Source organism: Pogona vitticeps, chromosome 9, assembly GCF_051106095.1.
Source record: "Pogona vitticeps strain Pit_001003342236 chromosome 9, PviZW2.1, whole genome shotgun sequence".
NCBI classification, from domain to species: domain Eukaryota; kingdom Metazoa; phylum Chordata; class Lepidosauria; order Squamata; family Agamidae; genus Pogona; species Pogona vitticeps.
In genome coordinates, this window is record NC_135791.1 from 20,603,467 (window position 1) to 20,619,767 (window position 16,301).

At 41.8% G+C, this 16,301-nt stretch overlaps 1 protein-coding gene across 1 annotated transcript; it reads left to right on the forward strand.

Moving 5' to 3' along the window:
- Positions 1-235: 235 nt before the first annotated feature.
- On the forward strand, positions 236-13,960 carry LOC110086521 (sialic acid-binding Ig-like lectin 13). Its single transcript, XM_072979965.2, has 9 exons — positions 236-325; positions 3,843-3,956; positions 5,371-5,805; positions 7,434-7,493; positions 8,594-8,851; positions 10,261-10,326; positions 10,420-10,674; positions 11,891-11,963; positions 13,754-13,960. Exons 2-9 carry the CDS (start codon positions 3,881-3,883, stop codon positions 13,824-13,826), a joined length of 1,296 nt encoding a protein of 431 aa, XP_072836066.2. The 5' UTR covers positions 236-325; positions 3,843-3,880; the 3' UTR covers positions 13,827-13,960.
- The last annotated feature ends 2,341 nt before the right edge of the window (positions 13,961-16,301 follow it).

The window sequence follows — 16,301 nt, forward strand, 5'->3', positions numbered from 1 at the left end:
ATTTGAAACTACAAATTCCATTGGCCCCAAGACAGTGTAGAAATGGTTATGGGCTAGAACAGCTGTTCAACACAGATGGGCTAGACCATCTTCTTTCTACTTCCCTTTCCACCATTATATAAATAAATTAGTGGGAAGAAAAACAGCAATGCACAGAAGCCTTTCATAAATGCAGTTCTGGAGCTGCTTCCTATTTTCTCTGCTTCTGTACCATGCTTCTGTACTACCGTGCCCACCTGTTTCTATCTTTACCAGTTTCTTGTCAGAACTCAAGTTGCAACCAGGAGCTAGAGATACCAAGGAAGCACATCCTCCTTCGGTAAAGGTAATTGCACCCTCAAACTCCTGATTTTTTTAAAGAAATGTAAGATTTGGGAAAACTTAGACAAGGCTCTGCATGCAGATCTGGTTGACGAATTCAGGAACAAACTTTAAGTTTAAAAATAAAGTAATTAGGCATTATTATAACCACGCCTCTGCATGTGGGAAAGTTACTTCGGCTGCTGCGCTAGCTTGCTACCGGCTAAGGAAATGGCAGCAAGAGGAGGAGCACGCAAAGTAAAAATAAGGAGGAAGGAATTTGTAAAATATCTTCATCTCAGCAAAGCAGGCCGGACGAACAAGCAAGATGATGCTAGCAGTTTGTTTCCACTGTTGTAGCTGACAGAGGCTATGCCCCTGTCCCTCGTGTCTTCCAGTGGAAAATTCACCAAGCAAAACATCTGCTTCACAGGATCCTTGCACTTTCCCACCTGTCCAATATTTGGGGTCTCTTGGTGGGCAAAACAGTGGATGTTCTATAGGAAAGGAGTCTGATGTGTTAAACTCAAGTCTTGTTTGTAAGAAAAAGACAAGGGATTGTTTGATAAAGAGGAGGGGGAAAGATGGAGGACGAAGAAGGTGAAGATCATTGGAAGACGTTCAAATTATATTTCCATCAGTACATTTGCATATCTTTTCGTCCTGGCAGCTTTGTTCCCCTTGGTGGTCCAATATCATCATGATGGCAGATTTAGGTGGTACTGTAATTGTGTTTCACTTCATTTCTATTACAGTTTGCAAAATATATGAGGTAAATATGGGATGAAAATCTCCAAGTGGCAGATTTTGTGTATTCAAGCTAGAGCACTGGATACTGAATTTTTAAAAGTCTGGTTTTGTATCCATGTGTATTCAACCATGTTGGTCCTGAATAAGGTTTGCCTATTTTGTGTGTGTGTGTGTGTGTGTGTGTGTGTGTGTGTGTGTGTGTGTGTGTGTGTGTGTGTGTGTGTGTGTGTGTGTGTGTGTGTGTGTGTGTCTCACACACACACACACACACACACAGAGAGAGAGACAGAGAGAGAGGGAGAGAGACATCCTATGAGGCTCCTTTACATTTCGGTAACAAGAAGTTCAACATAGGGGCTTTTCATACTAGAAACAGCTTTATTTATTGAATTTATTCTGTGTTGCTTGTTTTGTGCTGCGAAGCGGTGCCAAATGGTAGCTCGAACAGGGCTTTCCAGAGTGGCGAGATATTTAAGGAGCTGTTTTTATCAGTTCCATACATACACACACCAGTAGTTTCCCATGGTGAAGTGAGGATATGAAAGAAGATCTCCGATCCATGGCAGCACACTGGCCTTTTTTTTGTGTGTAAATCTTGTAGGGGTCCTCTAATAGTTTGTGGTTGTTGTGTTTTTTTTGGGTTTTTTTGTTGTTGTTTTACTAGAAGGGTCACTAAGTTGTGCAGGATGGTTAGAATTGCTGAGCCATGCATCTTCACAACGCAGGATTTGTGAGGAGGAGCATAATGTAGCACAGAATTTGAGGAATAGTGGGTGAAAAACTGATAAAAACAATTAGAGGATGGAACAAGAAGGCTTTTAAAAAATTTTTTGTGGGAAATGGGGAAATCCCATTGGTGTTGCGGGACAACCATATTATGGATCTCAGCATGATAAAAATCGAAAAACTGTAGAGAATGGATTTTTTTTTCAAGAACCAGTTCTCCCCCCTGCTCTAACTGTTTCCTCTTCACACCTTCATTACTGTTTCCAGAGCCCACAGGTATCAAACAGCCTATTTATGCAACAATAACAGTTATGGTGCAGATCTTCTTCAAAATCATTTATACTGAATTCTCAATGGAGGTCTGGAAAAGGAAAACTCAGCCACAGGAGAAACGGAGACGAAATACTCACTTCTTTTAAAACTGATCAGCTGTTCAGGGTTACATCTGCTTTCCTAGAACCACTTCGTCCTTTTGAACAAACATATGTATTATCTATAGAATAATTTTGACTAAGTTCTATAAAGCTACAATTAGGGCAGATACCTGATTTGTCTGTAATTCACAGAATCTTCTGACTGACCATAGTGTCCAGGCTGGCAGGAGATGCTGGCGGTTATAATCCAAAAACATAACTTTTTAAACCCTTCCTATTAAATATAAAATTGAAGTAACTTTGTCATTTTTTGAGTAGGCGGGGTCAGAGGGATCCAGAACTTTAAATGAAGTTGAATCACCACTTCCAATGTCATTAAAAGCAAAAGAAGATACGTGTTTATAGTGGATTTTATTTATTGGTGTTACTTTTAAAAAACTGCTACTGAAAATACTTCAAAACAGGCTTCAGATTAGCACCAAATCTGGCACAAATGAAGCAGATACTCTGTTCTTACTCTGTTCCAAATTTGGTGAAATTTGGGCAAATGGTTTTTGACTTAGGATTTTTTTAAAATTTCAAACTGTTCCCCTCCCTGCAGAACCAAGCAACCTTAAATGTCGCCAGATCTAAAATATCTTATACAGATTGAAAAGACCAATCTTGCTTGTCTTGAAAGAGAATGGTTGACCTCACCCACTTTTTTTTCTTTGAAAAGAATCTAAACTGTAAGAGCTGAAATGTTGGTCCTCAAAAAAAAAAAAAAAGCCTTTCAATTGACAGAAACAGTAGTTTTGTTGTAAAACTGGTTCAAACTTGCCACCAAGATTTTTAATACATTTCAACTTCATGGGCAGGTGAGGAAGGTGTATTGGAAGGGCCACAGAAACAGACAGGTTTGCTTTAAGGAAAGTAATGCAGCGAAAGTCCTCTAGAAAGTGGAGTATTCTGCTATGTACCTTCACATTGTGTCGCCTGTAGTTTCATGAGGCATATTCAGAGTATTTCTATCTGTTTAGAAAAACAGTTAGCAGCTCTGTATATTTTCTAGTGCTTACAGTAAACATTGCCTCAAGAGTTCTGAGCCTGAAAGTTGATGCCACCAACATCAGCAGTCAAGATGGTTTTCAAATACCCTCTTGTGCTCACTGCCAAGAAACACCAAGCAGAGGGAAGTCCTAGAACCCAATTCCTTTTTCCATCCGTAAACCACTTCACACCTAAACACAAACCACTTGTTGATTGTTCCTGTTGGTGTCATCCGCTTTCAGATTGCCATTTGTTGTGTAAAATTTCACATCCTTTTTCTGCTGAGCCAAGATATTGTGCAGCAATACTGGGCCGTTTCCTGGCATTTTAAATCAGGGACACAGAAGCACCGTATCCCAAATTCATAAACCAAAAGTTTTGGGTCTTTTGTTTTGTTTTGTTTTTTGAAGAATTGAACCAACCTCTAGAAGCAGCTCTTTCTTCTGCCCGAAGTGATTGCTACATGCTGACTAATAGTAAGTTTGGTCTTCCAGGTGAATTTACAACTAAAGGGGGGGGTGACTTCGCCTAGCACTTTCCTGAAACTCTAGAACTTTGGCATGATTTTTAAAATCAGATTTTGTATATGCAAACATCCTTATTGTCTGTATTTCCACCCCACCCCATGACTTCTCATGGCCATATCTTTTGTCTCTCTTCTAGTTCTCAAATCCAAGAAAAAAGTGCCCGTACTCTAAATAATGGCAAGTTACAGGAGATCTGCAATCTGGGCGAAGCTCATGAAATTGACTATGCTAACTGCCTGTTTCTGCAAAGGTAGGTGTGATGAACGGCAGAGGATAAATCCTAGAAATACATGTCATAGATCAGTGGTCCCCAACCTTGGGCCTCCAGATATTCTTGGATTTCAGCTCCCAGAAATCCTGGTCAGCAGAGGTGGTGGTGAAGGCTTCTGGGAGTTGTAGTCCAAGAATATCTGGAGGTCCAAGGTTGGGGACCACTGTCATAGATAACCTAGCTCTGTGTCAGCTTAGTTTCACAATTCTAGTGAAACAAAAACTTCCCAGCTTATGTCTCCTAAGAAGTATTTAATATATGGAATGTGTGATCTCAAAGCGTTCAGCAAAACCAGCAGTTTGGTGATACCTTTTCAGGACCACCAAAATATAAAGAAAAGAAAGGGAAGGAACAGACCTTGGGATCCATCAGCAGTCTTTACGAGGAAGGGATGAAGCCAATATTAAAAGCCATCGCAGCTAGAGTTGCTTAAGCTCCAAAGGGGAGATTGGAAGCATGGAGAAGTAGCCAGAGGTGGGGATTACACCCGGTTATATCTCTACAGATGTTTAGTAGGGTCTCTGTACATCTTGGTTCCAAGCCCCCCCCCCCCGATGCTGACAAATGTGGATTATGGCAAACACTATTTTAACAGTGAATACTATATATAGCATGATCTCGGGATCCCTCTAGTGCTGCGATGGAGAATCTATGGCATACTGTCCATTCAATGCCTTTCAATTGGCACACAAAGTTCTGGATTGGCGTGGAACCAATGCTCTAAGTTACCTATCTTTCCTTATACCCACCAAGGCAGAAATTAAATTCAGGCAATGGACTGGGCAAAACAGTCAGTAGGAGCCAAATCTGTCATTACCCAAGGTTTTCTGGAAGACATAGCCTTTGCTGTAGCTCAGTTCCTCTTGAGCGGTGGGGAAACTCCCACTCCTGGTGGTAGATCCTGCCCTGAACAGCTGTTTCTCATATCCTCCAAGACAAATAAAGTAGACGCTTAGCCATAAATGAAATGACAAAGAAGAGCGGGGTCATATCCTAATGCATTCTCAAGCTTCTTCGTCTACTAGAAGTGACGAAGGCTCAGAGTCGTTGTCTTCCTGGAGAGTCTCCTTCAATGACACCCATTGACAAGCTGTATCTGCTGAAACATTTTCCCCCACAATAATTAAAAGTACAAGAGCCTCAACCTCCAAGAACTCCCGGATAGCTCAGTGGTTTAGGTCCCTAGCTGTGGAGCCCGGGGTTGGGAGTTTGATTCCCCACTGTGCCTCCTCAATAGGGGCTGGACTTGATGATCTATAGGGTCCCTTCCAGCTCTATAACTCTAAGAAGCATTGCTGATCATTTCATGGGACTCCCTCACCTGTGCCACTTTAACTTTATATGGTCACCTGTCCACTTATTGAAAAAATATATATTTCTTTTCCTTTGGCAGGTATAGAAAGTAATGGGATAGAAGGTTTCACATTGACAGCACCTGCCTCTCTCTCTGTGTGGCAAGGACGCTGTTTGCACATCCCCTGTCAGTTCACCTACAGAAGTGACTCCTCTTCCATGAATGAGGACTTCTCTGCCTACTGGCTGAAGAACCAGGAAGGAGCTGAATACTGTTTTCAGGGAGCCATTTCTGGAGGCTGTGTTCAAGGTCTTCTCGTAGCAACCAGTGACGACGCACAGCGGGTTGAGAGATCTGCTGAGAACCGTTTCTACTTGACCGGAAATCCAAACAAAGGGAACTGCTCCTTCATCATTACAGAAGCCCAGTTAGAAGACGAGGGGTCCTATTACTTCAGAATTATAGGGGACAAGGGCTTAAAGTTCAGTTATTCTACCACGTATGGATACACATCACCTCATGTTTCTGTGACAGGCAAGTAATTTCCATCTAATGGGTTAAGGGTTGTGATCCTAAGTAGTTGAGACAGCTGAAGGCCAGCTGAGCTAACACTAGGGGAGCTGATGTTATGCTGAATCTTCTCCTCTCCTAGCTTAGGGGTGTTGAATGTTACTTAGGTCTACCTCACCCTGGCTGAACTCTGTGGTTCTGCCATTGAACACTAGAGGAGGCTGGGATCTGGAACCAGTTAGTTCTTCACCCCACCCATTATTTAGCCCATTTGTGGGCTCAACAGATAGTTGATTGTAGCCAGTGCAGCAGTGGTACATGTTGGGAGTTTTTATAACCTCGCACGCTGCCTGGAGAAGGTGTGGGAGGTAGGGACCTTTTTGGGCTGGAGTGACTGTCAATCTATCCAACACAAACAACTCATTCTGAATTCACCTCTTTCTCTCTTTAAGTCTGTTGAGGTCCGTTTGTCAGTTTGCTTTTTTAATCAGTTCACCCCTGTCAGTAAAGAAAATAGTTATTGTTCTTTCTATTATTTACGTCTCAGAGCGAGTTACTGAGACTAGAAGTGCCAGTTAATGAGAAAACGAGATGGACTATTCTGGGCAACTTGACGCTATTCTGCTCTGTGAAGCCTCGCACTTCTGCTGTGCAGCTGGAGGGACCTAGGCGTAAACTGAAAACGCTGCAACAGTACCCACCAAATATTTTGGAGAACATCGCCTATAATTCCTGGCCATGCCCCAAAAAGATGCAACTCAGCATCTATGACACCACACTCTGGGTATTTTATGTTTTAAAATGTTGACATGCTAAAATACTTAAGAATAATAATAATAATAATATAATTTATTGTCATTGTAAGTATATACACAGTATACCATACAACGAAATTCACAAGCAGACAGTAGGAAATGTTTGGGGGAAAGATTTCATCTTGGCACTGAAAGGAGAGTAGGATCGGCACCAGGCATGTTTTCCTTGGAACAGCATTCAAAATCCCAAAGGCTATGGCAAAAGCAAGCAAGCAATCAAGCAAGCAAGGATCATCTATCTTCTTCCTTCTTGAGTTCTACGCAACCCTTATCCCTTCATCCCATCCTTCAGCAGCCTCTTCCTCTGAAACTGTCAGCATCTTTTTTTTCCAGTGTTGCTCTTGGTTTTGCCAATAAGCAACGTTGCTGACTGGATGAAGTAGGCATCCTTCAGTCTCGAGAGACTATGGTAACATGCTCTGAACAGAGGTCTTGGAACAGCCACTAGTGTGGCTGAGAAGGCCAATTCGAGAGTGACCATCCCTTCCACACTGAGGACAAAACCAATCTGTCCCCTGTCCAGCTCCCTGATTTTGGCTGGTTTCAGGACTGCTTCTTTGCCTCGGCTAGATAGCTCAATGGAATAAGTAGAGGTTGGGAGTTCAATTGCCCACTGTGTCTCCAGGGAGAAGAGCCATCCTGTGTAGCCTTGGGCAAGCTGAACAGTCCCAGGATGCTCCCAAAAGAAAGAATTGGCAAACCACTTCCATGTATTCTCTACCTAGAAAAACCTGAAATGGGTTGCCATAAATGAGAATTGACTCGACGGCATGCCATTGTTATTTATTTATTTTGCAAATAATCCACTCCATATGCTCACCCTTCCCCCTTTGTATGTTTCAGAAGGACCTCAGGATGTGAAAATCAAAGTGGTCATAATAAATTCTCAAACGCCTGGTGAGACTTGAAACTCTGAACCTTCTTATATACACCTCTACTCTCTTACTGCTTCTCCAGTTCAGTATATCTCTGGGCACTTGGAAAAAAATCAAGAACGGCTGTAGAAGCTCAATGTTTGGAGCATGTATTACCAAGTAGAAAGTAGATGGGTGCAATGAATACTCAAGAATTGTTTAGCTGTAGGTGATTTGTTTTTATATTTTGTCCCAGCAGAGAATCCCTCCTGGATCCCTGTGAAAAGTGAGAGGTCTTTGAGAGCAGCAGCAGGCATAAATACTGAATGCTGAAGTTTTGCTCCCATCTTTTCTTGTGGACTTTCTGCGCAAGATTAAGTCTGACAGTCCTGGGTGATTTGTTCCAGAAGCAATAAAGGTTCCCCTTGACAATTTTTGTCCAGTCGTGTCCGAGTCTAGGGGGCGGTGCTCATCCCCGTTTCCAAGCCGTAGAGCCGGCGTTTGTCCGAAGACAGTTTCCGTGGTCACGTGGCCAGCACGGCTAGACACGGAACACTGTGACCTTCCCACCGAGGTGGTACCTATTTATCTACTTGCATTTTTACGTGCTTTCGAACTGCTAGGTTGGCAGGAACCTGAGGGAATACCCTCCACCAGATTTCTGTACCTCTCGGCTGCTCTTGTCAATTTCAGGCTCCTAGTCAATTTCAAATGGTTGCCTTAGCTAGAGTGAAATTGTCAAGTAGGATGGATAAGGAATCATGGGGAGAAAAACATCCAATTTCTGTGCAGGATCTGATCTATTACACGGTTTAGACTTTAGGATTTCACAAGAAAACACTGTGGACATTTTACTGGTTGGGAAATGTCAAAGAAGGGAAGGGGGAAAAAGTAGAAAAATCTATAGAAAGCCGTGTGACCCTGCTAACGTCTCTTCGCTGTTCACTCTCCCCTGTGGTTGTCCCTAACACCCACCCACACAAGTACTCTCTAATTTAGTTTTGATCATACGCAGTAATTTAAAGCTAGTAGTTCTGTGTAGTATAGAATCGATAACATGTTCAGCTTAGTATCTGGAGGGTCTGACTTAAAAGCAGGCAGTTATAATATGAGTATTATGATGCAGTCCTATTTCTCTTGCAGGATCCTCACGGAAAAGAGATTTGGGTGCTAAGGTGGCCCTGGAAGGTGACACAGTTAGGCTGCTCTGTACAGCTAAGGGCAGGCCAAGCCTCACCTTGACTTGGAAGAAGGACAAAGAAAGTATCGGCATTCCCAAGCAGGGCAATGAGAACGCCTATGAGATTTCTTCAGCCACATCGAAGGATGCTGGAAAGTATAAATGCCAGGCAGAAAATGACTTTGGCTCAGCCACAGAGACTATCCACCTAATAGTGCAATGTAAGGAGCTACGTAGTCTATTTGGGGGCCTTTGTCTAAAGATGTTCATGATATGTATCTGACCTGCAATAGCATTAGAAAGCACGCTTGCTTAATTTTTGCAGCACTTGATAATTGCATTCTTCCACAGTTGAGTACAGTGGGACCCCCTTCTCCGTGGGATCAGTATCCACTGATTCACTTATCCGCAGTCTGAAGATATTAAAAATGTAAAAAGACGAAGTTACCAGAACTAGTCAATAGAGAGAGAGCTGGAGACCATGCTTTGTACAGTGTTCGCTATTTAAATCACTATAATCTCCATTTTTCAGCATCCATGTATATGGGGGTCCTATTTTTCTCAGTTTCTTGGACTTCTAGAAATAAACACAGCTGCAGTTTTCTTGCTAATTAATTCTTCTTCCTTATTCTAGGTGGTTCACTACAGCGCCACAACCAATCTTGTATGTGTTTCAGGTCTTCAGGGCTATTACACATATATTGTTTATGCATAGTGTTTAGCTTTCCAAAGACAGACCCTTTTATTTGCTAGTTTTCATCCACAATATTCTTCCTTTTCAGTTGCTCCTTGAAATCAATTTTTTTTAAAAAATCTAATTGATGTGAAGTTATTTAGCCAATCTCTCATTTTTAGTGGAGACAGTCTGCCTCAATATAGAGATTATCAGGTCTTTGCAAGATAACATCCCATCATCAGGAGTCCTTGATATGTGCTTTCCCCCTCCATGCTATGATTTGTACAGGTCTCTGTACTAATATATAAAACATCTTGTATAAAACGTCTCTACTATCTGTTCTGGCCAAGCACACACAGTTACCATATTTGCTTGATTTTGTGCATTTACATGAATCTATAAAAATAGTCATGAGCAAATGCTCATAAAAATTTACCATCCTATGGCAAGGAGGGGAAATCCTATTTAGTGTATGAGGACTTACATCCATACGGAAATAATGATAGAAGTAGAATAAGTTACGAATTAATTAAATATTTGCAACACTCGATTTACAGAATTTATTCCAAGTACAGAAAATGGTAAGTAGACATTTGTTTTTTCTGGAAGTGTATTTGCTTGGAGAGGATGGGTTTAGAATGCAGACATCCTGAACCATCCTTATAATGCTGCAATATTTTAAATGTTCAGATGTCATATTATATGATCTTGGAGTACAGACACAATGTGTGCAGAAAAGGGAAAGAAAACTTCCTTTCATAACCATTGGTGACTCACAAAGCTTATTTTTCTCTTTCTCAGTCTTGAGTCCACAGATATTTTGGCCTCATCGTCCACCATTGCTCAATGCTAGCCATGTTGGATTGAGAAAATAGGAGCTGTAGTTGAAAACATTTGAATGTGACTGGGCTAGGAAATATGGCGTCTAATCAAATGTTGATATGCCTGTTTCAGACCCTCCACGATTTGCAACGTTCAGCATTTCCCAGATTTTTGAAAGGGACCCACCGCTCATTCAAGGTAAGAGACAGCCTTAGGGTACAGAAGACTGAGGTTCTATGAAGAGTCCATTGGTTTTTTCATGGACATAACTGAACTATATTATGATTACAGATTTCCCCAGGGTGACAGTCTCTCTGGTCAATGGCTCCCACCTGGTGGTTCAAGAAGGTGACTCATTACAGCTACTCTGCAAGGCAGATGGCAACCCTCCAGCTACAACAGTTTGGATCAATCCAATGTTGGAGAAGCTCACAGATGAAATATTAGAACTTGTCAATTTGACCTCCAAAGATGAAGGCCAATACCTGTGCCAGACAGACAACTTTCTCGGTTCTGCTCAGGGGATGTTGACGCTGTTTGTAGAATGTGAGTGACTTAGGATAAAGGTTAACCTCTTGGAATTTGTACTGCAGAGACAAAGTTAAGAATTCTGTTTTCCCGTAGAATCCTAGAAACAGTTGAGTTGGAAGAGACCTCTAAGGCCAGTGAGTACAACTCCCTGCTCAATGCAGGGAGCCAACTCAAAGCAGATCTGACAGATAATTGTCCAATTTTCTCTTGAATGCCTCCACTATTGGAGTGCTCATCACCTCCCACGGTCATTGGTTCCATTGTTGTACTACTCTAACAGTTAAGAAGTTTTTATGATATTCAGCCTAAATCCGGCTTCCTGTAGCGTGAGCCCAATGACACAGGATATCCCACACCTTCTGCCGAAGGACAGATAACCAATGGAAATTGCATCAGAAATAACACACATATTTAAGTTAGCCATCTCCCTTTCTCTTGCATCTTTAGTAGCTAATATATCAAGATAAATCCATATTAAGCAATTCATGCTGCTTTTCTGCCTGGAAGAGCCATGACATCTTAATTTCATGTAATCCCTGGAGGCTGAAAGTCCTATAAACCATGTCTACAAGTTCCCCCCACCTTCTTCCAAAAATGAGGGTCAAGTAATACATGATCTTAAATTGACTTGATTCAATTGGACTTCCAGTTTTCCCTCTACAAAGAATCAGAATGGGGTGAAGTGCACCCTTTGTATGCCCATTCTATTGTCATTGATTCTGCCAGTTGTGGTTGCAGTGGTAGTGAAAAACATGACAGCTAAGATAAGAGGAGACCACACGGAGGCAAGTAGAAGGGCATGCAGGTAGAAGCCCGGAGTAGATTCATCTAGATGGGCAGTATAAAAGCCAAATAAATAAGTACATCCATGAATGAATGAATGAATGAATGAATGAATGAATGAATGAATGAATGAATGAATAAGTAAGTAAGTAAGTAAGTAAGTAAGTGAATGAATGAATGAATAAGTAAGTAAGTAAGTAAGTAAGTAAGTAAGTGAGTGAGTGAGTGAGTGAGTGAGTGAGTGAGTGAGTGAGTGAATGAATGAATGAATGAATGAATGAATGAATAAATAAATAAATAAATAAATAAATAAATACCTGCAGAGGCATTAAGATCCTCTGCAGGAGGTCTGGTTTGGCCATCTTATTTTTTAAAACAACAGCATTAACTTTGTCACTTTTCAAGAGCATGAGCAGTTATCCTTTCTAAGCTTTGTTTTTCCTATCAGCTTCAGGAGCTCCCGAAATGATTCTTCCTGCAAATGTTGATATCATACTTCTCTTTCAGCTAGGCATAAACAAGTAAGTGGTTCTTCTTCTGAGTCTGGTATTTGCCATCAGAACTTGTTTGACCAGGGAAATACGGGAGGGAAATTGCCAGTAGCAGTACAGTAAGACAGTGCCAGGATATTTTGCTGCCTGAGATAGAGAGCAACATGGCTTTCTAATCTTTAGTGATACAAACCCAGCCATACTGGAAGTTCAGCCTTTTTTGCACAGTGATGATAACGATATGGCATCTTCTACCACCCACAACCTATCTTGAGGCCAAGTCACCAGGCACACGTAGGACCATCCTTCAACCAGGATTGGCCCACAGCATTTATCTCTCTGAAGCAGAAGATGCAATGGTGTCTTCTCTACTCTTCTGTAATCAGAACCTGGCTGGGCTTCTAGTCATATCAGTAGGGCTGTGCATTGGATTCAGCCAAATCATGAATTCTAAATGAAACTAAATTGGCTTGATTAATTTGCAGGCGGTTCAGATCAAAGCATAATGGCAAGATGTGCAAATGCCTGATGCTAGATGTCTGAAAGTTTGCAAGCTTACTTACATTTTTAAGAGCTATCACATTGGCAATTTTCATCTTTATCAGTGCAAAAGAAAAGTTACAACCATTTTGGTTTTCTGATTCGATTCAAGGGACAGCTTACAAGCTGACAGATATCAGGAGCATGAATTGAATTTGATGGATCATGAACTGCTCCAGAGGAAATTGTGATGCACCCCAAACCCCTGAATTGGCCTCCAGATTGGATCGTGGGAGCTGGGAACCACCATAAACATTAGAATCCTTAATTTATATATTGAGGGAGCAGTTGCCATTCTTTTTCTCCAAAAGAATCCTCCAGCAAGGATGAACCAGAACCCCAGAATGTGACATGGGGGTAGAACTGACAAGTCCTGTAGGCCCTGGAATGTCAGAGGTCCCAAAACCTCAACAAGTAGTTATTAATGGCTCTATGGCTAAACCAGAGGATGAAGCAGGTTCTCTATCTAGCAATGGAGGATGAATACACAAACTCAGATGAAGTGTATATCTCTGGGAAATGGCTCCTCAGGAGAAAGAGTCTCCTTGGGAGCACCTAGTCTCCGGGGGAAGAAAGCTCTTACTCCCAGGGAAACCAGGGTACTTGTATACCTGTACCAGGTGGCCACTTGTTTACAGCTGAGCACTAGGTGGGATCTCTAAGACCCTCCTAGATAAACCCTTAGCTGGAAACTGCTGGTCACTGGTTTGGTTTTTACTTCTGAATCTTTTGTATCCTCACTCTTGTTGTGGACTCCGCTGCTGAGAAAGCTTTGTTGGACCAACTTGACTGTATTGTTGGACTTTCCCTGCTCAGCTTGTGTTGGATTGGACTGTGTTTTGACTCTAGCTTTGGGTTTTTTGAGCCTGATTTTCTCTGCTGGGCCTCTGTTTATTGTCCCAAGGATTCCACCCCATCCCTTGGTGAACAGGACAAACAAGGTAATCTAGCCACTGCAGGCCATGTTGCGAATTCCATTCCATCAGCCAACGAAGCAAATTCTTGGATAAGTTCTAGAAGATCAGGAGGCAATCGTCTGAGATATCTAAGATGGTTGCTTTACTCTGTTTAATGCTTGGGCTAGTCAAACCTCCTAAAACATTTCACCAATCCCCACCTTCCTTCATTGACTACCCAGATAGTTGTCTCACTCTGTCTAGTGGTAGGGCCAGCCCTGTAATCTACCCAGATGTACTCACCAGACTTTTATTGAGCCTTTTGGTGTTTTGCCCATTTCACTGCTTTTCTGATTGATCTGTTTCCTCAAAACCCATTTTAAGGATGTCTTGCTGTATCTGCGTCATCATCCTTTGCAACTGTTGGAATTTAAACTGGAGGAAAGCTCCAAAGTAAGAGGATGGAGGATGCTGAGGGAAGAGGATAAAGCCAACAACTCTGTGTACAGTTCTCAATTTTTGGGAAATGACTTCTGTCCAACCCAGCCGATTGGATCGCTTTGGCTCAAGAAGTGGGCGAATGTGTCAAAGAAGAGTGATGCTCTCTTAAACAACTGTAGCTTCCAGTATTTTCCCCCATCCAGCAAGACCAGTGCGAATGCTTGCTTGGATATTTAGGAAATTTCATTAAAAATGACTTTTCCAAGCTGTCAAAAATGCAAATCTGTATCATTTGCAGACAGGCATCCTGGTGACAGATGTCCACCCTTTTTTAAAAAAAAAATTACAAGACATGGAAAGTGATTGAAAAAATATGGAGATTTCAGCGTAAAACATCTGAAGTGTGTCATGATTCCCATTCTTGCTATAATTAAAAGCAGACGTAAATTCATTTCTACAGAGATGGTTGGTCAAGTTTCCCCTTTTATGCTTCCTCTTTCTTAACTAGGGAAGATCATAAAACTGTATGCACTGTTTGGGAAAATACAACTGCTTTTGGTCATAAAAGGTCTGAGCCCAATGTGGCTACCCAATCATCAATTAAAAAATAACTGGTAAGTAACTACATCTGTACCAATGTCTTTTCAAGAAGTAAGACAAAGGTGAACATAACACAGGAAACATCTTGAGAGCTCAACTTAAGTTAATAAACCTGCATCGTCAAGTCAATACTGACTTATGATGACCCTTTTCAGGGTTTTCCAGAAAGAGAATACACAAGTAGTTTACCATTCCCTTCTTCGGGGAGTGCTTCTGAGACTGTGCAGCTTGCCCAAAGCCACGGAGGCTGGCTATACTAGCACAGTAGGGAACTGAACTTCCAACAACCAGATACATAAGCCACTTAAATTAATACTCTAGAAATGACCTTTAAAAAAAAATCTAAGCAGCAGGAATGATAGAAAGTTTGCTGAAAGAAATCTAGTTTTTGATCCACTGTGGAGCATTACCTGCAAAGAGGCAAAACATCTGATCTCCAGGGTGTTCTATGCACTGGGGGCCACAACAGAAAAGTTTCTCCTATGCATTGCCACCGGACTTAACCTGTATTTTGTCCCAGTTTTGGGGTATGGAACTTATCAAGCCCATAGCTGCTAGGGGTGGGAGATGGGCTGATAGGAAGCTGTCAGCCAGGAAATTGGTTCCCTTCAGCCTTGGGGTGGGGATGCTGGTAATTTTGACATCACAGGAACAAGGGGTTCCCTTCAGGCTTTTCTCTGAACTTTATAGGACACTGAGCTCTGCTTCCAAAATTGGTTCAGCACCTTGGAGAGTTCTTTTCAAATAAAGACAAAATCCCACATTGGGTTCACTGCACTTCACTTTACACTTGTAAACTGCCCAGAGAGTGCTTTAAGCATTATGGGGCAATATATGCGCTGCACACTTCTTAAAAAAAAAAAACACTGGGATTCACTGCACCATTTACATTGAGTTTACCAGCCTATCCCTACCTATGTGTACAGTTTCTCAACTATTCCCTTCAGAATTTTCAAAGGGGTGAATTTTCTAAGGAAGGTGAAGGAAATAGTAAAAGCACAAAAGCAGTATGGATGTGCAGGACTGAGCACTCAACCCATGCCTTCAACAATTGTGTTTTGTGTTTTGTTTTGTTTTGTTTAAAAAAAAGATTAAAAGTGCCTAGCATGCAATTCAGAAGGTAGTTGCCTGAACTTTGGCAAGTTCACTCTACTCTTTATGATAGCTTCAATTTCACATACTTCAGCGAGGCAGCAAAAATTTATAGACATTTGGTTTTCAGAATTATGGGCTCAGCTCAAATTGAATAAGGCCACTTTGGACCACATCAGAAATCAATACAAAGCATCATACAGGCCTTAGAGTGTACACAAGATCTGTTAGCACTGTGTTCACCCATTTTGTAGACAAAAACATCCTATTGGTTCTCCTTGTGACATCATGCCATCATATAAAATAATGCATTCATAGTCGCATAACATAGAAAGCCTTAAAAAAAAATACACCGCAGGGTTCCAGAAACACTGTTGAAGGGGAATTCCAACATTTGCAAACACAATACCGTCTATTCAGTATTTTAAGATTGGGATGAGGTTGAGGCAATGTTATGATTTCTTCTTTGAGGACATAAAGGTAAAGGTAAAGGTTCCCCTTGACAATTTTTGTCCAGTCGTGTCTGACTCTAGGGGGCGGCGCTTATCCCGCTCTTCAAGCCATAGAGCCAGCGTTTTGTCCAAAGACAATCTTTCCGTGGTCACATGGCCAGTGTGATTTAGACACGGAACACTGTTTACCTTCCCACTGAGATGGTACCTATTTATCTACTCGCATTTGCATGCTTTCGAACCGCTAGGTTGGCGGGAGCTGGGACAAGCAACGGGCGCTCACTCCGTCGCGTGGATTCAATCTTACGACTGCTTGGTCTTCTGACCCTGCAGCACAGGCTTCTGCG